This window comes from Hippopotamus amphibius, chromosome 1 (assembly GCF_030028045.1).
Source record: "Hippopotamus amphibius kiboko isolate mHipAmp2 chromosome 1, mHipAmp2.hap2, whole genome shotgun sequence".
Classification (NCBI taxonomy): Eukaryota; Metazoa; Chordata; class Mammalia; order Artiodactyla; family Hippopotamidae; genus Hippopotamus; species Hippopotamus amphibius.
This window is the reverse complement of record NC_080186.1, coordinates 131,594,642-131,617,152: the sequence shown is the minus strand read 5'-3', so window position 1 is coordinate 131,617,152 and position 22,511 is coordinate 131,594,642. Positions and strand designations below refer to the sequence as shown.

Sequence of the window (22,511 nt, the reverse complement as noted above, 5' to 3'; positions counted from 1 at the left end):
CACAGTGGTTAAGAATCCGCCTGCCAATGCAGGAGACAAGGGTTTGATCCCTGGGCTAGGAAGATCCCACATGCTGCGGAGTAACTAAGCCCGTGCACCACAACTACTGAAGCCCGCACTCGAGCCTGTGCGCCACAACAAGAGAAGCCACCACATTGAGAAGCCTGTGCACTGCAACGAAGAGCAGCCCCCACTTGCCACAACTAGAGAAAGCACGCACGCAGCAACAAAGACCCAACACAGCCAATTAATCAATAAATCAATAAAATAAATTTGTTAAAAAAAAAAAACAAACTGCTTAAAGGAGAGAGAGAGAGAAAATCCAAAGCAACCAAAGGAAAAAGACAGAGTACCCTCAGAGGGACAAGACTAAGTTAGTAGGCTGACTTCTCAAAAGACAACAAAATTCAGAAGACAACGGAATATGTCTTCAAAATAGTTAAAGAAATAAGGTTGAAACTAGAATTCTTTGCCCAGTGAAAGCATTTTTTTCAATAACGAAAGTAAATAAAAACGTGTAGGGAAGCAAAAACTGAATTGGTCATCAAAGGTGTGCACTATAGGCAATACAAAAAGGATAGCTTCGGCTTCTGCTGGCAAATAGACTGAGAGGGAAAGTGCAGAAGCAAGGAGAACAGCTGTGAGAATACTGCGGCAACACAGGCAACTTCTGACGGTGGCTGGACCAGACAGGTGGTTTTGGAAGTGATGAGAAGTGGGTCTGTTTTGAAAACGGTTGTGTTTTGAAAATGGACCTGTCTCAATTTGCCGATGAATCAAATACAGGTTATGAGAAAATGAGAGGAGTCAAGGAGGGCTCCAAAGTTTCTGACCTGAGCTAACGGAAGAATGAAGCTGCCATTAACCAAGAATGGAAGAGCACAGATGGAGCTGGTTCGGAGGGAAATCAAAGGTTTGTTTTCGGAATTGCCAAATTTGGAAGTCTATTTGACAAAGAAATGGCTATGCCAAGGAGGTTACTGGATCTACAAGTCTACAGTTAGGGGAAAGGTCTGGGTTAAAGATTAAAATCTGTTTCCTCTTTAAAACCTTTCCTTTATGATGGTGGTGGTGGTAACGATAATTATGGTTAAAAGGGTTAACACTTACTGTTCACTGTCTTTTGAGCGCCGTGCAAATATTTTGTGTACATTATTTCATTTAACTACTACCATGTAAAGCGAATACTTTCATCATTCCCTTTTTAGAGATATGAAAACTGAGGCTTTGCGTGGAGAAGTAATCTACCCAAGGTCGTATAGTTATTAGTTGTTCAGGCATTTGGTGCAAAGTCTCAGAATTTGGGGGGTATTATTTGAACATCTACTGAGTACTTTCTAGGGGATGGTCACTCACTCTCATTCAGAAGACACGTATATGCTCCCTAACCACTGGGGTAAGTCCTGGGGCCCAGAGATGGGGCAAGACAACTCCCTTCTCCCTGTTTCCCTTCACCAGGACACTCTGAGGAGGGGTGCTGCTGCTCAAGTGACAGAATGGGGACCCGCTGAGTCACCAGAGGACCATAAGCCTTTCCCAAGCCTCTCTGATGAGCCCAGGGGTGACTGCCTTTCATTTAATCCTTCAAAAGCCTTCGAAGGTCAGAGGTTATTGGCCCAGGTGGGGAAACTGAGGCTTGAAGAGTTTGGTAACTTACCCACAGTAAGTCACACAGCTAACAAGTGACAGAAGCGGGTCTTGAACTCAGGTCTAGCTGGCTCCAATCAAGCACTCTACCAGTCCACAAAGATCCCTCTCAAGCCTCAGGTCTTTAGTGCCCTCCTGGCCTGGAGCCCTCTTCCCAGCTTACCTCTCAAATAGGCAACTGGGTTGTAACACTCAGGTCTTAGCTTCTCCAGTCGCCCCATCAGAGAGGTCTCCCTGATCACCAAAATCCAAAGGACCCCCCCCTTTAATATCACACCTTCAGAGCCTTCACCCTTATTTCTTAATTATCTTATTTATTTGCACACCCCAACACCGCCATTGTTAGCTACCTGAGAGTAGGAACTTTGTCTAGGACCAAAGCAGCCCTGGGCCTATAGGGAGTCAATAAATATTTGTTGAATAAATCAAGAAATGAATGAATGAATCAATGAACGAACGAATGGACTGCTGCTTAGCTTAAAAAGCCACAGTGAAGAAAAAGGTGGTTCTACTGTATTTCCTTTAGCAGAGCACACCTGGGTGCACTGTGGCGCTAGCACCCGGCATACCCTTTGTTATCCGGAGGATGAAGACACCTCCTGAGTCGATAAAGGGGAGCAAGGCTTGGCTGGACCCAGAGGCTGTTCTCCAACAGGCTTACCCTGCAGAGCCCCAGGAAAGTCCCCAGAAGTGGGCAGCCCTCCCGCCTGCTCCCCAGAATGCCACCTGCGAAGAAACACAGCCGCCGGTGACCTGGATCTACTGGGTGAGGTGTGGGAAACCTGAGCTCCGGCCTGGCGCTGGGCGGGGCCCCCCTGCGCGGCCTGGGCTTTGTTTGCCTCTGTGTATGGCAACCAGAAACCACCGAGCCAGCAGTTCTCAGAGGCTGCCTCCCGCACCCCGCACCCCTCCCCCCTTTATTTTAATCTCCTAAACTGATTTGTCAGCAGCAGGAAGTGACATGACAGCTTTCCTCACAAAAGGGAAACTCCTCCGCGTTTCCATGGGGATGGAGGCTGCTGTATGATCACAGATTTATATAATCTTAAAGGTGTACACACCATGATGTCATCCGCCAGGGGCCAGGGGAGGGAGGAAGGGAGGGAAATGGAGGCCTGGAGGCTGCAAGTCCAAGGCAAATTAGCTGCGATTTGCAAAATTCCAAGCAAAGGAGAGGATGCAGTGGAAGCGTTTGGGGTTGGTAGTGTCCTAATGGAATAATGGGTGCCTGGAAGCCACAGAAAAGCATAAAGTATGCATTGATGCATATTCTACGTACTAGAATTAGAGGGCTGGAAGGAAGCTTACCCATTAGATCCAGTGCCAGCCAGTCATTTTATGGGTGGGAAAACTGAGACTCAGGAACTGCTAGAGGTCATTAGGAGAGGCGAAAGGTATCTGAACGTTTCTCCAAGGCTCACAAACTGCCAGGCACGTCTACATTCATGAGCCCATTTCCTCCTCACCAGTGAAGATGGGTTTTATTATCTTCATTTCACACATGAGGAAACTGAGGCCCAAAGGGATAAATAGCTTTTCCACTTAGATATTATGGGGTAAAACCATGGTGACGTCTGGTTGACTACAAAGCTCATCTTTTCCCCACTCCCATGAGCTGTCTTTTGGACTGAACTAGGGCCTCCTTCCCCAGTCTTCTTATAGACCTAGGTTGCCATCTCTGTGATGCCATTTACTTGCTGTATGACCTTAAGCTACAATTAGAGGGCTGTCTCTTCACCTCTCTGAGCCTCAGTTTCCTCCTCAGTAAAATAGATGTTGCTTTAAAGGTTAAATTCCATCGTCCGAATACGGGGATATGTGTATAAAAACAGATGATTGAACCTGGTGTACCCCCCCCAAAAATTAATTAATTAAAAAAAAAAAAATTCCATCGTCCGGAAGGCAATTAGCACAGTGGCTGGCACTGCTTTAAACTCGAAAGCTGTTATTACATTATCAGTATTAAATGACTGAGTTGTCCCTATGTCAATCTCCCAGCTGATAAACAACCTTTTGATAGTTTGAGCATCTTTCTTCTCATCTTAGGTAACTTTTTCCTTCCTAACAAAAGCAGTTTCGGGCCAAAAGTGACATTTTCTGGAGGGCCTGAAGACCAGGAATCGGGTAGCATGGGGAAGGAGGTGTGATCACCCTGGCTCTCCAGGGCTGGCGGGAGGTTAAGTAGCTTTTGTGGGAGAAGTGAGTGAATTGTTTTCACTGGCGGCTTCCTTAGGCAGCTGCTGTATTTTTCCACTGTGTGGATCACACTGGAGATTAATTTTGGTTCAGCCAGTGCCTGCCAAGCAGAAAGTGATGGCCCAAGCCCACGGGGATATCTGCCATGGCATCTGCCACGGACTTGAAGTTGCTAGTACATTTCCACGAAGGGAGATAGTTGCAATAGTAAATTTCTAGGGTTTGATAAAAACACTGGGTATGGTTTGTTTTGAAAGGCATGAACTCACTTGTAATCCAAAGCCCAGCCGAGGAAATGAACCTGCCAGCGGAACACAGCGATCTTTCAGGTCCTGGGCGTCAGGTGGTAGGTGGTGAACCAGTGGTGAAAGGTCAAGGACACTGATTCTGCGTCAAGGCCTTGAACTATGGGGGCTGGGCCAGGAGCACTACTCAGAGCACCCCTGGACAAATAAAGATGTTTTTCTGCTTCCCACAGCATTTTGTCCAGAAACAAGCAAAGGAGTGCAGGGGCTAAGGGACCAGCAACCCAGGAGCTTCACTGTTATTTTTTTAAATTAATTAATTAATTAATTATTGGCTGCGTTGGGTCTTCATTGCTGCACATGGGCTTTCTGTAGTTGTGGCGAGCAGGGGCCACTCTTCGTTGCGGTGAGTGGGGGTTATTGCAGTGGCTTCTCCAGTTGTGGAGCACAGGCTCTAGGCGCTCGGGCCTCAGTAGTGGCGGCACACAGGCTCAATAGCTGTGGCTTGCGGGCTCTAGAGCGCAGGCTCAATAATTGTGGCACATGGGCCCAGTCGCTCCGCCGCATGTGGGATCCTCCCAGAGCAGGGATCGAACCCACGTCCCTTGCACTGGCGGACAGATTCTTGACCACTGTGCCACCTAGGAAGTCCCTTCACTGTTCTTTAATTCAACACCTGGTGGTTCAGTGGGTAAGACTCCCAGCTCCCAGTGCAGGGGGTCTGGGTTTGATCCCTGGTCAGGAAACTAGGTTCCACATGCATGCCACAACTAAAGATCCTGCATGCCGCAAGGAAGACCCAGTGCAGCCAAAACTAAATAAATAAATTAAATATTAAAAAAAAAAAAAAAGGACTGGAATATGGGTTGGTAGCCAATTACACCTTCTCTGTTTTGGCCTGTTTGGAAAGACAGTGAAAATCAAGAATATTGCCCTAGAGCAAGTCAGGTTTAATTGTCATCTTCTTCAACAAAATTATGAAATCAGGGCAGCAAGTAACCTGAAGGAGGCAGCCACCAAAGATGCTGTGTACAGGGGATGTGCTCCAACACAATAATGGTCAGGTTGGGGGTGGGGATTTCAGGTGATTTGTCTACATTGTATTTGCTTGTAGTGCTTGGTATTCTTTTCACAAAAAATAAAGGTCTTTACAAAGGCCAAAAAAAAAAAAAAAAGCACGTGAGAAGCAAGTGATAAAAGTACAAAGCAGGGCTTCCTAGGTGGCGCAGTGGTTAAGAATCTGCTTGCCAATGCAGGGGACACGGGTTCGATCCCTGCTCCAGGAAGATCCCACGTGCCGCGGAGCAACTAAGCCCGTGAGCCACAACTATTGAGCCCATGTGCTGCAACTACTGAAGCCCACGCGCCTAGAGCCCGCGCTCCGCAACAAGAGAAGCCATGGCAATGAGGAGCCCGCGCACCACAACGAAGAGTAGCCCCCACTCACCACAGCGAAAAGAAAGCCCGTGCACAGCAAAAAAGACCCAACACAACCAATAAAATAAATTAATTAAAACAAAAAAAGTACAAAGCACATAGCATTAGAAACAAGACAGGACCCAAGTCCATTTTTGCCACGTAGCTATGTTGGGTCTCACCATGTCCATTTGCAGATCTTGCAGAGTTGTTCTGGGGTCAGTTAGCACACCCTGCCTTGAGCCTAGTAGAAACACATTTATGGCAAATGTGTTGGAAAACTATCATCCTCATCACTCTAACAAATCAGAGAGGGGAAGGAGGCTTTTTCTATTATACTGGGGAAGATATTAAATGGAAAAAGCAACCAAGCGAAAGGCTACTTCTTCCTAGCTTTGGCTCTGGGAACACTGAGTTCCCTGGGTGACATGATGGGAGATACATAGGTGGACACTTGAATCCAATACCAAGAGCTTAGCTCCGGCACCTGGTTTTTGTGGTGTTTGTGTGTATGTGTGATTGATCACACTTCTCTACCAACCTTGCAACCCGGCCATCTTGTGGGACTGAGGGGCCACCAAGGAGTAGGGGATCAGATGCCAACACACATTCTGGAGGCTCTTGGTCTCCCCTATTTCAGTGATGAGAGAGGGATCAGTGGGGCTGCCCCAAGAAACAAAGCATTGAGATTTCAATAGAAATGCCATAATTTATTCTGTTGTATAAAAAAGGTCATCCTTATGTAACAAAATGTCTTCTCAGAAGAAGAAATATATTATTTCAGGTCATAAATAATCAGCAAACATACAACTGTTGGCAACTTAAAAATACAAAACAAAACAAAACAAAACCAACACTGGTGCTTTCCATCAGTGCTGAAAACAAACCTGCTTAGGATATATTTACAGGATATTACAGTACTCAACAGAAAACTGAGGTATTTGGTTCTTCTAGGAGTAGACACTGACATTTGTGAAGGTGGACCACCTGCACAAAAATAAATAAAATAAGGTATATTCTCATACGTATATGTGTCGTCAGGAATGGTAATACTGGTAGGTATGTCAAGCATGAAAAGTGTCTTCAGAAAACAGGGACAAGCAAAAAGAAATTGGCTCTCACACTGAGTCCTCTCTCTCCTGCCCCATTTTGTCAGAGGGACTTGATGTACCCATTGTATGTTGGTCCCGAAATGTGCTGAGTTCAGCAAATGTCTTGGCGCTTAAGTCATCACTACAACTCGGCTGAAATTAAATAAATAAGGACCAGCCCTCACGAGCCCCCTTCCCTGGAGTTATTGCATTTCTCCTTTCAAGAAGGAGCCTGGAAAAAATAAGAAGGAGCCTGGAGTCCCGGTGGGTTGTGAAGATCACCTCCCGTGGCCTTTCAGCAGCTGGGTGAGGTCGTGATGGGGCTCTGAAGGTAGCTCAATGCACTGTTCGTGGGGTGGACGGGGATGGAGACCGGGAAGTTGAAGACTGTGGTGGTGGAGGTGCCGCAGTCGAGCACAGCCATGGCAGGGCTCCCCGCCTCTGCCGAGCAGTGCGGGGCCAGGACCTGGGACTCAAACTGCAGCAGCTGACCCATGAAGCTGAAGTTGGGGGAGATGATGCTTCTCCTCTGCTTCACAAACTCAAAGGCCTCGTCCAGCTTGACTCGATTAGTCCTCATGAGGTAAGCGAGGCAGATGGTGGCTGACCGGGAAATGCCTGCCTGGCAGTGGACAAACACCCTTCCACCAGCATTCTTGATGGAGTCTGGAAAAGAAATGGCAGCTGGTTACTTGAGAGCCCAGGAGAACGACCCCAACCCCAGGTAAAGGGTGTCTAAGAAATGTTCTGTGTGTCCTGTCCAGAGACAGGTCGACATCACTTCATGCCATCACACAGACACTGTTCGTGGAGGCAATGTGGGCACACTGCAAAGAACAGCAGGGGATTTAAACCCAGACCAGGTGTCTCCACTAAGCAGACTGATATCGGACAAATCAATTCAACATTCTGAGATTCAGTTTGCTCATTTGTAAAACAGGACATCAAATCTATATGTCACAGGGATGCTACCCATATCAGACTGATATTAACGTCTAGAGCAAAGCTTAAAAGTATATCACTCAAGTTCTTGCCATAGAGTTTAGGCTCAGTGGCTAAAACAGGAGTGAGGCACAAGTCCCAGGCATCTGTTCATTTACCTATGAAGTCAATTGCCTCGTTGAACCAGGAACTGATATCCGCCTTGTGGTTGTCCTCCACAGGGATGCTCTTGTACTGGTAGTGACCCTCAAAATGGTTGGGACAGTTGGCAGAGACGTTGATCAAGGCAGTGATGCCCAAGGCATCCAGCATGTCCTTGCGGGAAGCATGATAGGCACTGCCCAGGTACAAAAAGGGCAGGATCTCCACTGGGCCACCCTGAAACCCAGAAATATCCAACACCTGTCAAGCTCTGTTCAATATCAATGCTGGTGCCCACACCCACAAAAACTCCCTGCTAGAAAAAGTCACTTTCAAAACTAGGTGAACTTTGCAGCACCGTCGTTAAGAGCATAAATAAATAGGGGACGAAACCCATTTGCCCAGGCAGGGCCCACAAGTTCATTTCTGTTGTGCCAACAATTAAGGGACCCAGCTCCATCACACCACTTAACCATGGGATAAATAATATCCCCGTGCCCCTGTTATAAATAAAGCTGCGTGTCACTTTCTATATTCTCGCTGGCGCTGCTCTTCATCATTGCCAGCTGTTCCTTCTCCCCTCTGGCACGGCTCCCTACTAACCTGATCGTAGAGTGGGGTGCTACAGGAACTGCACCCGGATTCGGCGCTGTCAGGGACGCTAGTACTCAGGGGAAGGCTGAGCCCCATGGGGGTCGACTGTTTGCTGCACAGCTCCGGGCAGGAAGCAGAAAAAGCTTCGTATCCTCCTGGGAATACAAAGAGACATATTTTTCCATTAGTACCGCCGAGACAGGGCACCTTCACACAACTCCCCCATCCGCCAGGGGTGTACGTTTAACCCCGCGAGGCCCCGGCGCGTCTTTGTTCCTAGTGCCAAACAAAGCCGACAAGTTCCCACAACGCGACTCAGGCATCCGAGCGCTCCAGGTGGGGCAGCCCCCCAGGAGCTGAGGGCCAGGGGGTCCCCGGGCGAGGTGGCAGGGGGCGTGCGGCCCGCCCCGGAGGGGCCCCGAAGGCGTACCTTTGAGCAAGAAGATGTGCGCGCCGCGCGCCTCCCGGCAGAGCGCGCCGGCGGCCAGGGCCAGGGTGCCGTCGCGCTTGGCGCCGTCCAGGGCGGCGCTGCGCTCGTCCAGCAGCACCACGGCGTGGTAGGCGCCGGCCAGCAGGCGGCCGCGCAGCTCGGCGTTGGGCACGATGTGCTCCAGGCCCATGGCGCCCTTGGCGCGGCGCCGCACAATGGTGCTGAAGCGCACGTTGACCGAGCCGGCGATGTGGCCGGCGTTGAAAGCGAAGAAGGAGCGACAGTCCAGCAGCAAGCACTGCGCCGCGCGCTCCCGCAGCAGCGTCCGCAGGCCTCCGGCGTCCAGGGAGCCCACGTCCATGACCATGGCCGGCCCCAGCACCCCCAGCGTGCGCGTCTTCCCGCGCGCTTTGTCCCGGGAAGCCAAAGGCTGGGCGCCGGCTTTCGAGGAAAAGCGCGACCCCGGTTGTCTTTGCTCCAGACCCCAAACTGCCTTTGGACTGAGGCGAGGGGTCGTCGTGCGGTCCTCTCGACCGCCTCGGCTGCCTTGCTGCTCTCCCGACCGCCCCCTCGGCCTGCCTCGCACCCTCAGTCCCGAAGTCCTTCGCAACGAGCCGAGCCGGGGGAGCGCGTTTATATGCGGCCTCTCGGCTGGCGGGCGGGGCGGGGCGGGGCGGGGTCGGGCAGGGCGGGGCGCGCGCGCGCTCAGGGCGAGGGGGGTTTGTTTGCTTGAATGGCGGTCACGTGACCGGTGTGGTGACGTCACCCGCCCTGCCCGGCTCGGCGCCAGAGGAGCCGAAGGCAAAGACGTCATCGGCCTCCGAGTGGGGTCCGCTGGCTGCGCTCTGGCTGGGGCTCCGGCCCCCGCCCCGCCGTCCGGCCTGCGCCTGGCGCGTCCCCGGGGACCTGGCCCAGCGGGGAGCGGGGAGCGGGGAGCGGGGAGGGTGGGCGCTCCGCCAGCCGAGGGCTGACTTCCCGGGTGCGCGCGGCTGGGAGATCGGGCCGCGTGCCGCCGGCCTCCGCCTCCCCGCCCCCTCTACCGGGCCGCTTCGCGGCGCCCCCTCCGCCGCCGACCCAAGCGGAGAGGGGCTTCCTTTGTGTTTACCTGTACACGGGCCCCCTTCTCTCATTTCCTCACCCCCAGCAGGCGAGGAAGCAGGTTCCCAAGGAGAGGCGATTTACTCGCCCGGTGTCACGCTGCTGGGGTGGGGGGGTCAGGGAGGAGCCCGAAACGGGGTTGGAGAAAAAATGACTTTGTCCATCCAAGAACCACCGGGGTGAGCTGGCGTGGAGGTGCTCACGGAACTATTTTCCTGTCCCCCAGACTTTTCCTGTTCCTTAAAAATAAAATGTACATTTCACAAGTAAAATGCCTTCCCATCAAACACCAAGCGGAAAGATGTCACCCCTCGTCGTGCAGTCCCTAGACGATGGCGCGCCAAGGACAGCGGGTCAGGGGGCTGAAATCAGAGGGAGGGGATGGCGAGGTGCGGGTGTGGATTGCGGGGTTCGGCGTTTAGGGAGGCGACCCCCAGCGCGGCTCGACAGCGCCCCCCGGGGGACGCCAGACACGTTTCTGGTCACGTTTACTTAAGACTGAGCGGCTCCATCCATTTATTCCGCAAATATGTACTAACTGAGCGCGTGCTAAGCGCTGGGCTCGGGGGCTGCAACAGGGATCAGGAGCCGGACCCAGCCCCAGCCCCAGCCCCCACGCTCCGGTTCTCGCCGTCCGAACTCGAAATCCAATCCCACGGCGCTTTAAGAGGATTTCTAGGACCTGGACAAACGTTTGGGAAGATCCATGTGGTCACCCTCGTCCTGGGCCCTAGTGACAGCGTCCTGGGCCCTAGTGACGAGCCCCTGGGCGGCAGAGCCCGTGGTAGCGGCACCGATGTGCTAGGTACACAAACATAAATATTGCGCCACCGGGCTAGGGTGCAGAGTCAGGAACATTCTGTGGTTTCTTCCCCTCTCCTCCGGGGGGAGGGGGGATTTCACTGCCACCCTGTGTGGTTGATCTATAGATTGTATCACCAGAGGCAACTTCTGCATTTGTCTTGCTTAGCTTCTGTGTTCTCACATACTCAGACTTTCTGCCTAAATTCTAGAAAAGTAAAAGGCTAAGTGCTTTTTTTTTAAGGGCGTTTTCTACCTTCAGATGAACATTGGCTGAGGACAGCAAAGAAGTCCTCAGATAATGGCAACACCCTCCCTGTATCTTTTTTTGAAAAGAAAAAATTCTTTGTTTATACTACTTCTTCAGCTGAGGAACTCAACATATTTTATCCATTGAATCATAAAATGTTACAGCTGCTGACTTTTCACAGCATGCCAACCTGATCAGTCCCAAATTTTGTTTTTTTACCAAGTGCAGTTTTTAATACTGACACATTTTTTAAAAAGAAAACTTTTTAACACAAATATTACAGTGGTAAATGGCACAGTCTGGCCCTAAAGTCAGGCGTCTGCTGACCTCCGTGGGGTTTTCCTCTCTATCCCTATCTGAAAAGAGCAGAACTTGAACCTCAAGCTGTCATTTTGCTGCAGGGTGATCCTAGGTGAATCTCTTCCCATACTGAGCCTCTGAGCTGGCATCTGTACAATGGGTTTACAACTGTCTACTTTGTGGATGGTTTGAGGCCCAAGTTAGAAATGATGGGTGTAAGGAACCCAGGCCCTACCCATCCCGTCTCGTTATGATTCACTAAGTCTCTTGGTTTTTCCCTTCCCAGCAGACCACTGCTTATATCATCATGCCACTGTGTTTCAGCATCTAGCACCAGAACCTGGGGAGAAGGTGACCACAAGATGCCGGTAGGTGTGGTGCAGAGGTCCAGTTCAGGGTAAGGTCCCTCCTTGAGGCCAGTCAACACACAATGGCTCAGATTAGGGGGTCTGGTGGTAAAGATGTAGCCGCCCAGGCCCCCAGTTCAGCCCCGAGTAGAGATGCTGCTTCTGGCTGGAGATGGAGCCAAAAAAGAGGCCCGAACAATCTGGTCTGTGATGACTGCGGAAACAGCAAGGGGCTGGAATCGTAGTCCTGGTGGGCAGAGGGGCATAAAAGAGCATCAAGGGATTTTGACTCTGGGGAGAGAAGCTTTCCAACCTGGGCTCTTCTTGATTTTAGATGTGCTTAGGAATAAATCTGGAGGTAGTATGGGGCAGTGGCAATGCCTGGCCTGGACTCCCCACCCTTAATGCGTGGCCTTGAGTAAGTCACTTTCCCTCCTGAGTCCCCATCCCTCCTTTCTGTGATGGAGATAAGAACATGTACTTCTGGGGGCTGTGGGGAGACTCAGTGTAGCCGGGGTTGATATTACCCTACAGTCTTTGTCTGAATCCTGCCCTTGAAGTCGACTTTGTAAAGGGTGGCGCTCCCACAGATGACAGAAAGTGGCCCCAGCTCACTGTCTGCTCTGTGACCTTTGGCACGTGGCTGAACATTTCTGAGCCTCCATTTCCCCATTTGTAAACTGGGAATACTATCCATCCAGGGCCTGGTGTGGGTCACATCTGGATGGGTGCTCTCAGGAGAGGGAGCTGGCTTCCACCATTCACGTTCTCTCATGGAATCCACAGCCCTTTTACTTCGCCCTTGTGCTGTATGGCAGGCAGTTCCTTCACAACTCCCTCTATCCCACCAAATCCAAAGCCACCACCACTGGGCCCCGCCCCTCCATCTGGCCCCACCCCTACTGCTCTCCTGTTGTTTTTCTTTCTTCTTTCTTCCTTTCTTTCTTTCCTTCTTATCTATTTATTTGGCTGAGCTGGGTCTTAGTTGCAGCACGTGGGATCTAGTTCCATGCCCAGGGATCAAACCCAGGTCCCCTGCTTTGGGAGCACAGAATCTTATCCACTGGACCACCAGGGAAGTCCCTCTTGTTGTTTTTCTAGGCAAACCCCTGGGCATGTGTTTCTCATCCTTTCCCACCCCCACACCTTTGTTTGCACTGCTCCCCAACCCCTGCCGAGATGCAGTCCCCTTTAGGTTCCAAGTCCCAAAGTGCCGGCCCCAGGGAACCTTTGGTTCCTCCAACTTCTGCCCTTGGGCCCTGGAGGACTTTGCCCCAACTTTCTGAGTATGTAAACATCTCTTAGATTGTTATCTTACCCTCCCTGAGTTGCTTAAGGGCAGGATGTGTGTTTTTCTCATCTTTGACCTCCCCACCCTACTGTCTTAGATACAGTGCCTGGCACATAATAGGTCCACCATTTGTGGCATGGTGGAAGAATGTTCTTAAAGGTACTGTTGAAAAGTGTAGGAAGAGAGAAGGGGGAAAAAATGGCCATTCATGAAGCCTCGCCCCTGTGCCGGCTGCATTACAGGTACCATCTCGAACCAATCAATGATCCCTTGAGGTGGTTATTGTCCCCATTTTACAGGCAAGGAAACAGCTCAGAGAGGAGAATGTGCCCAAGGTGACACAGCTGGTAATGATCAGATGCAGATCCAAACCCTGGGCCTGTCCGATGGAGATATGGAAGAGGACGCAGGCATCCCGCAGTAGGAAACCCAGTCTGCTAAGGCCTCCCCGCCTGTTGTGACCAAGAGCTCTGGCTGAAGCCTCTGACTCCTCGCTTGCCTGGAGCTCTGCTTACTGGGAAGAGTGGTCCCTGCCACCAGCCCTCAGCCTCCTAGAACCCCCAACTCAGGCTCTGGTGTCCCTGCTGCCTAATCTGAAGCCACTCAGTGCCTGGGATTTGGGGCAACCGCGGGGGGACTCAGCAGCCACTTGGCCCATCCTAAGGGGCTGGCAAAGGGTGACTTCACCCCCCACACGCGGGCAGTTAGGACAGAACCAGCTTCTGTTGCACAATTCTTACAAACAGATCTCCACTGTCAGGACCGGGAAGGCCCGTGACAGTGCATCATCTCGGTCAGCTCCCTCATTTGGGAGATGAGGACCCAGAGAGGTTAGGCAACCTGTCCAAAGTCACACAGTGTCCAGAACATTCTAAACCTAGTCAGTGTTGTGTGAACTCTGTGTGCAAACCCTTTAGTGTTTATCTCTGGAGGGCGGGGTTACTTTCATTTTCTTCCTTATAACTCTGTATCACTTGAGTTTTTCAACACAAGTGTGGAACTTTTGCAATCAGGGGAAAAAGCTAAAAATATTAAAAGGCAAACCATGTTGGATAAACCATATTTATCATATTTAGGGTAACTTGTTCAAAGCAAGTTACGGAATTAGGCTGACTGGGTTAGAATTCCAACTTAACCACTCACTAGCTGTGTGTCCTTGGACAAGTTACTTCACCTGTGTGAGACCCAGTTGCCTCGTGTAAAATGAAGATAATAATAGCATCTATCACCGGTTTGCAAGGCAGAAATAGAGACACAGATGTAGAGAACAAACGTATGGACACCAAGGGGGGAAGCGGGGGTGGGAGGGATGACTTGGGAGATTGGGATTGATGTATATACACTAATATGTATATACACTTAATACGTATAAAATAGGTAACTAATAAGGAAAAAATATCAAATTGTACACTTTAAATACATGCAGTTTATTGTATGTCAGTTATATCTCAATAAAACTCTTTTTTAAATAAAAATAATAATAACATCTATCTTGTAGGGCTATTGTGAAGATCATATGAGACAGGTCAGTAAACTACAGTCCATGAGCCAGATCTAGCCTACTCCCTCTTTTTGTACAATTCACAAGCTAAGAATGGTTTTTATATTTTAAATGGTTGGGAGGAAAATCGAACAAGAATATTTTTGTGACACGTGAAAGTTATGTGAAATTCAAATTTCAGTGTCCATAAATAAAGTTTTATTAAAACTCAGCCATACACATTGGTACCATCCGCTGTGGCTGCTTTCACATTACAATGGAAGGTGAGTAGCTATGACACTGTCTGGTTCACAAGCCTAAAAGATTTATCTCTTGTCCCTTTACGGATCAGTTAGCCAACCCCTGGTATGAGATCATGGATGAAAGCACTTTAGAACAATGCCTGGCGTAGGATAAGTATGTAGTGAATTTTGCTATCATTAATATATGGATATTTATAAAATCTTCTTTCCCTAGGATGTGTTCAAAAGCAGTAACTGCTTTTATATTTCATTGAGCCTGAGGCACGTTTTTCATATTTTAACCTTCCTCGAAGTGGAATATGGTCTACAGCAGGCATAGCAAAGTTAATTGGCATAGTTAATTGCCAGCATTTCTCTTTCTTAATGGTGTATACATTAAAAGGGGGGGGGGGGCGGTCTCAGAATAGCTGACCTCTTAGATCCAGTAGAATACAGTAAAGTAAACACGTTTAAGCTGGACAGGAATTAAAGCACTACAACATACATTCTAGCAGGGGGCAGACTTGTCAGTAGACAAGTACAACACAGGTGCTAAGTGCCAGGGCAGAAATGGGAAAGGCCAGAAAAGGGGCCCTCTTCCAACTAGGAGAGAGTTATGAGGGAAAGATGCCCTGGGGGCGGGCGGGGGGGGGGGGGGGCCGGGGATGTTTCCCTGGAGACGAAGACTGTTGTAGAATAGAAATGTCTGGATAAAATACCTCTGAGAGGTGGGTCTTGGTTATCTACCACTTTGCCCCGAGAATCTCGCTTTTCTGCCTCATAAAATGGGGGCAGCAATAACCCCAAGAGACCAACTCTCAGATTCGCTGTGGGACCAGATGAAGCCCCAGCTGCCTGTGCAAACAGGCCCCGTGGCCGACCATTGCTGTTTCTCCCACTAGCTTGGGAGCAGGGACACGATTTCTTGCCTTTCTTGGTCCACAGCACAAACCTCAAAGCGGGTTTGTTGGGTAAACACTTGAGGATGAGCCCAGGAGCCCAGGAGAGGGACCAGGAAGTAGCAGGGCCTCCATGACTCAGACAGGCCTATCCCTGAACTAAGGGCACCGCCTGCCAACATGGCCCCAAGCCCTGCCCCAGCCACCAGGGGAACTGACGCCGCAGTGAGAAGTGACAAATCTCTGTTGCTGATTTTTTTTAGACAGAGTATGAATTGAGATGTAATTTCCTTTTCATGATTGGAAAACACTAATTAATGTTGAAGGGAGCAAATGAGGTCATAGTTTGCCTATTCCAAACGCTCCCCTAAAGGAAAGAGAAGAAAACATTACCAGTGGTGTGTTCAGAATCCTGGTTGAAGACTCAGAAATTGTGCCTACCAATTTTGCCTTTGTGGGTAAGTTATTTTGGGGACAGTTTTTATTACTAATTGTCAATCTCTACTGAGCGCTTACTGTGAGCCTAGCCCTTTGCCAAGTGCTTTATATACATCTCCTCCTAGATTGTGACACTAGTCCTGTAAGGCAGGTACCATTAACCACCCACACATAAGACGTGAGGGAACCGAGGCCCAGAGAAGTGAACTAACGTGTCCAAAGTCACACACACAAGGAAGCAGCGCAGCTGGGAGCCTGGCGTTCCCCCTCTCTCTGGCTTCTAAGTCCTTTGTCCTTATCTCTCCACAGCACACAGAGGGCGTATCATGACGGTGGCTTGTTGCATCATTTCACTGACTATTTCACGGAATGATGACTTTTAGGGGGCTGCTTCTAGATGCCAAAGGAAGGGGGCAAGGAAATAGGCCTCAAACTCGGGCTTCCTACCTGGCCCTCCCTGACTCACTGAGCCACACTGCACAAATGATTCCTTCACAGGCCTCAATCTCAGTGGGTCTGGCCACCCATTGAGAGTGGAGTCACACCTCCAGCTTTCCAACGCATTCATTGGTTCCCTCATCCAACTTCAGGCAGGCAAGGAACAGGCCTGGCTGGCCTTGCTTGGGGTCAGGAAAGCACACAGATGCTTCTTGATGTCCTGAAATCATGGCTGAGCAGCTCACGTCTAGCCTAAGAGATCCTCCGAGGGGCCTGAAGTTGATTACTAGAGCTGTTGAAACAGTACCACAAGCTGAGTGACTTAAAACAACAGAAATTCATTGTCTCACAGTTCTGGAAGCCAGAAGTCCAAGACCAAGGTACTGGCAAGGTTACTTCCTTTAGAGGGCTGTGTGGGAGCATCTGTTCCAGGCTTCTCTCTCAGCTGCTGGTGACTGGCTGGCAATCTTTGATGTTCCTTGGCTTGTAGAGACATCACTCCAATCTCTGCTTCATCTTCATCCGTCATATTGGATTAGGTCCCACCCTAATGACCTCATTTTAACTTGATTACCTCTGTAAAGGCCCTATTTCCAAATAAGGTCACATTCTGAGGTACCTGGGGGTTAGGACTTAAGCATATATTTTGGGGGGGACATAATTCAACCCAAAACAGGGCCCCAAAGATAGCCCCCTAATAATAACATGTTCAGTACCATAAAGATGTCTGTTTGGCCCAGCTAAACATATCCACTTAACATGATCCTCGTGAAAGTACTGAGGATGGATTGGGTTTTTTTTTTTTTCCTGGAGTTAAACAAGTTGATTCCGAAGTTGATATGAAATAATAATCAAGAAAGGCCAGAAAAACTGAAAAAGAAGGGCAGTAGGGTGGGGCTACGTCCTACCAGATATTAAAATATATCATAAAGCCCCAACAATCAAAATGATATTGTTTGGAGTGTGAATAGCTAGACAGACCAACTGAACGGAATAGAAAGTCCAGAAATTTGTCCAAGTACATATGGACATTTGGTGTATGATGAAAGTGGCATCTCGAATCACTGGGATGTGATGGACTTTCTAATAAATGATCTTGGGACAACTGGACAACCATTTGGAAAAAAAAGGTGAAAGTGAACCTGTACTTCACACCAAACACCTGAATAAATACCCAGTGGACCAGAAATTCAGATTTTTTAAGTGAAACCTTAAAACTTGTAGAAGAAAACATGAGGGGATTCCTTTTTAACCCAGGAGTGAGAAAAGGCTTTCAATTTAGGACTCAAATCCAGAAACAATAAAAGAAAAACTTGATAAATGCAACTACATAAAAATTAACGCTAAATTTAAAAAAAGCTTTTCATGGCCCCCCCCCAAAAAAAAACTTCGCAGGTAAAATTTTTTTTTACAAAAGACAAATGGGAGGCAATAGTTAACATAGAGACAAAGGCTAATTTCACCAATATTTAAGGAGTATTTAAAAATAGAGATATGAAAAAACTAAAAAATATGATTATAAAATGCACAAAAGCCACAAGCAGAGAGTTCCAGAACAAGAGATGTAGAAGGAACCTGAGCATGTGAGAAGATGCTCATTTGTAATCATAATAAGAGACAGGAAAATTCTAATTACACTGAGAGACTCTCATCCTTCAGGTTGGCAAAAATCCAAAAATTTGACGGTACCCTTTGCTTAGAAGTAAAATTTGAACATGAATTGGACACTAGGTGTTGTTATGGAAGCGCTCATTTTGGTGGTTGCTTAGGAGAATGTGTCCTTCTTAAGAGATGCATGCTGAAGTCCTTGGCGGTAAAACGTCACGATGTTAGTTTAGCAACTGCCTTGAAATGTTCAGAAGAAAATAAACACACCAGTAAATAAATTAAACATGGCACAACACAAACAATTGTTGAGTCTCTGTGGTGGGTATCAGGGTGTCCGTGGATGGCATTCGTCTTTCAACCTCTCTGCATGCCCGCAATTTTTCATAATGAAATATGGGGTCCAGTCACATGGCCTCAGAGTGAACTCTGGGTGAAGTGGAAGCTGTCAGCAAAAGCAGCTAGCTCGAATGAGACAAGAATAATGGTTAACATGATCCAGCACTTACTGCGGGCACCGGGCACTATTTCAACAGCCAACTCATTAATCTTTACTGTCCCCATTTACAGATGAGGAAACTGAGGCATCAGCAATCTGCCAAATCCACTGAGATTTGTACTCTCCCAGCTCTGCCGATTGATTTTAATCTGAGTCAGTCCCGGAGAATTGCTAACAGGCTTTGAAGAAACAGCCTTAAATGGAACTGTTATTAAATTGGACTAAGTTCTTTTACTCAAGTAAAAGTGTTCAGTCGAAGGGTTAGCAGGGATCTTTCTGATGCATCTTACAAATAGCCATTTATAAGGGCTAATGTTCTGTTCTCTAGTTTAGACTGAATCATTTCAGACTCACTTAAGGAGAAAGAATGAGAAGATTATGATACAGCAATTGTGCATTCAATCTAATGATTCACCTAGCAACTTGTCAATGGAAAGTTAGGGTATTCTTTAAATCAAGGTGTGTTAATAAAAGAGAACTTACAATTGAAGCTAAAACAAATGACTTTCAAAGTGCATTTAATGGTGTAGAGTGCTTGCATCCATTAAAAATTAAAATGGTTCATGATTTAAAGGAAAATAGTGCAGCCCCACTCCAGTGCATGGGTTCAAATCCCAGCTCTGCCAGTAACCTCAAAGGATGGATGCCGAGGGCAAGTCACACATCCTCTCTTGACCCCAGTATCCTCATCCCCCATTGGAGATGACTAGCTCCCTCCTCCAAAGCTCTCGGGAGGGTTAAGTGATTTGGATGCGCTATCTGGAGGGACATGCGCAATTTGAGACGCTCCCCGTCCTGCTCTGGCAGAGCCACCTTGAGAGCCTGTGCCGATGGCTTGGTCCATGGTGGCTCCACCTCCCGTGAGACTTTAACTCCTTTTTACGGAGCGGCTGCTCTGTGCCAGGCCTGTGCAGGACGCTGGGGACGAGGAGGTGAGCAACACATCGTCCCAGCCTGGGAGAGAGAGGAACACATGAATCATCTCGCCACTCAAAGAGACTAGAACAAGGGCAGGGACTTCCCTGGCGGTGCAGTGGTTAAGACTACCTGCTTCCAGTACAGGAGGCGTGGGTTTGATCCCTGGTCGGGTAGCTAAGATCCCACATGCTGGCACAGTGCGGCCAAAAAAAAAACAAAACAAAACAAAACAGAAACAAAACCAAAAAACAAAGGCAGAGGGTGGCACCCAGCACAGGTGTGGGACATCGGAGGGGTTCGTGGGGAATGAACAGTGCTTTTTAAAGGACATTATCTTCTTGGGGTGCACAGCAATGGGAATATACTTAATGCCTCTGAACTCTACACTTAACCAGTGGTTAAGATGGTAAATTTTATGTGTGTTTCACTCAAAAAAGTATGTATATTGTATATGAATATATAATAAATATTTTAATAGATAATATCTTCTTGGAGCCCGCAGCCCGGAGGAGGTATTCTTACACTGGGTGCATAGATGAAGAATTGGAGACCCAGAGTTGGGGAGTAAACCCCCCACCCAGGGTCGGGGGGCTTCCTCAGGCCTATTTGATGGAGGTGGAAACCCACCCAGGGCTTGACTCTCCAGCCTCAAGTTCACTCTGCTGCAAAGACACAGAGCAGGACAGGGACCCAGGATTGCTTGACATCCAGTTGGGGGCCCTTTCCACCGCAGCCTCCACCCACCTACGCCTAGACTGGGCCCTGGGATCACTCTCACCTAACCGCAATCCTTCTTCTGGGACAAGCTCCAGATAAGGGAGGGGGTGGGGGTTTGGGGTGTAAAGAGATCCTGTTCCTTAACTCCATGCAAGTAGGGAATGTATTTTCCTGGTTGCCAGGCAGAGTGGAGTCTCCAAAGGCAGGATCACCTCTAGCAGGTTGGTGGCTGGGGGAGTCACCAGGCACCCACCTCTATCCTTCCCATCTCCTGAGTGCCAGCATTTTCTGTTCAGGTGAAATCAAGTGCAAACAAGCTTCAGGTAGATTCCTTGTCTAGGTTGGGCCTTGTCTGGGTGTGGCTGGGGTATTCAGGCAGGCACGGGTATATATGAGCCTCCCTGGGTACCCCTACCCTACATGCCTCCTGAACGTCTTCCCATCTGCATAGAGACCCTTCCCCTCCCAGCCAAGAAGGGTGGGGCAGGGTCTGAGTGCCCCAGAGAACGCCCCTTCTGCACCCTCCCTCATCCAACACTGGCTAAGTACCAGCTCAGACCCTCTTTCCAGGCACATTATTTGTTCTTGGAACTCTTGGGACCATCTTGAGAGGGGAGAGGTATGAAAATGAGATGGTTAGTGCTATGGAGAAATACAAAGCAATGTAAAGGGTTAGGGGTGTATGGGAAGACATTCTGGAAGCTTTTTGAAACATTGAAAATGTTGAAGTATGTGGGCCGAGCGATGGGATTCAGAATGTCCTGCTTGAGCAGTGGAGGAGCTGAGGGTGCAGGGCTTGGAGACTAATATCACCCTGTTTGGTCCTGAGGGATGGCTGGTTAGCCAAAGACGGGTAAGTTTCCTCAGAGGAGGAGCAACCTAAGACAGGCACAGCCGCAGAGGGGCCAACAGGGGTGGTGCATAGAGCCTTCCTTATATCACCGTGTTTGGCCCTGGAGGATGACTGGTTAGCCAGAGACGGGTAAGATTCCTCAAGGGAGGAACAACCTAAGACAGGCACAGTCGCAGAGGGGCCAACACGGGTGGGGCACAGACCCTTAATCCTTTTGAGAGAGGTCTCCTGCCCCCAGGGCTGCTTTGCTCTCCACGCCCAGCTCAAATCAGGACCCAGGAGGCAAACAAAGATCATTGCCCCCAGTCATGTGAGGCCTTTGATTGTTTATGGGATTAACCTGGGAGTGTTAGACCCTTAGGCTATGCCGAGAACTCAATAAAAGCAACGTGGGATCAATCAGCAAGGCTCTTGATCCTAGAGGTCTTGAGTCCCCCGGTCCCATCTTTCTCTTCAGTCTGTGTCTGTGTCTTCTTCAAGCTTGCGGCACCCGTCACTCACCTCGAGTCACCAGAGCTGGTCTCGGCAGGGGTGTAGGGCGTGAGGAGGGATTCGATTTAAGTAGGGCGTTCCAAGAAGGCCTCGGCAAGAAGTTGACATTTGAGTAAAGACCTAAGGAGGTGAGGGAGTGAGCCATGGAGCATCTGGGGGAAGAGCAACTCAGGCAGACACCCCTAAACAGGAACAAGCCTCACCGGAACAAGAGACAGGCAAGAGGCACCCAGACTGGAAAGGAAGAAGTACACTGTTTTCATTCTCAGATGACATGATCCTGTATGTAGAAAATCCTAAAGAATGTAAAAGAACATACCAGGAGAACTAATAAACAAGCATAAGGTCACAGGATGTAAGATCAATATAAGAAGTCAATTTTATTTCTACATAGCAAGCAGTAAACAAACCGAAAATGAAATTAAGAATATAACTCCATTCCTAACAGTATCAAATAGAATAAAATACTTGGGAATAAATTTAACAAAAGAAATACAAGACTTACACACTATTACAAAACATCACTGAGGGAAATTAAACTTTGAATAAATGGAGAGACATTCCATGTTCTTGGACTGGAAGACAATGTTAAGATAGCAATACTCCCCAAACTGATCTATAGATTCAACATAATCCCTATCAAAATTTCAGTAGTCTTTTTTTCCAGAAATTGGCAAACTGCCCCTAAAATTTATATCGTAATGAAAAACACCTAGAATAGCCAAAACATTCTTGGAAAAGAAGAACAAAGTTGTAGGACCTTCAGTTCTTGATTTCAAGACTCACTATAAAGCTACAGTTGTCAAGACAGAGTGGGACTGGCATAGGATCAATAGGACAGAATTAAGGGTCTAGAAATAAACCCTTACATTTACAGTCAATAGATTTTTGACAACAATGCCAAGGCAGTTTATTGGAGGAAAGGATAGTCTGTTTAACATGTAGTGCTATCCCTCTGCTTGCAAAAGGAAGAACTTAGACCCTTACCTCACACCATATACAAAAATTAACTCAAAATGGATCATTGACTTACATGTAAGAGCTAAAACTATACAACTCTTAAAAGAATACATAGGGGAAAAAATCTTCAAAACTTTCTGTCAGGCAAAGTTTTCTTAGCATGGTTTATAAAATACGAAAT

General features: G+C 48.5%; 1 protein-coding gene across 1 annotated transcript; it reads right to left on the bottom strand.

Moving 5' to 3' along the window:
• Nucleotides 1-6,193: 6,193 nt before the first annotated feature.
• DUSP1 (dual specificity phosphatase 1) lies at nt 6,194-9,333 on the bottom strand. Its single transcript, XM_057729008.1, has 4 exons — nt 8,703-9,333; nt 8,282-8,427; nt 7,696-7,915; nt 6,194-7,261 (listed from the first exon to the last, which is right to left on the bottom strand). Exons 1-4 carry the CDS (start codon nt 9,067-9,069, stop codon nt 6,891-6,893), a joined length of 1,104 nt encoding a protein of 367 aa, XP_057584991.1. The 5' UTR covers nt 9,070-9,333; the 3' UTR covers nt 6,194-6,890.
• Nucleotides 9,334-22,511: the final 13,178 nt, after the last annotated feature.

What these genes read in the sequence shown, in the direction of transcription:
- DUSP1 (XM_057729008.1), bottom strand. Translation starts at nt 9,069, where the DNA reads ATGGTCATGGACGTGGGCTCCCTGGACGCCGGAGGCCTGCGGACGCTG. An exon ending in GCACATCTTCTTGCTCAAAG is followed by an intron (nt 8,428 to 8,702) that starts GTACGCCTTCGG and finishes TTGTATTCCCAG; the next exon opens with GAGGATACGAAGCTTTTTCT. An exon ending in CGAGGCAATTGACTTCATAG is followed by an intron (nt 7,262 to 7,695) that starts GTAAATGAACAG and finishes TTTCTTTTCCAG; the next exon opens with ACTCCATCAAGAATGCTGGT.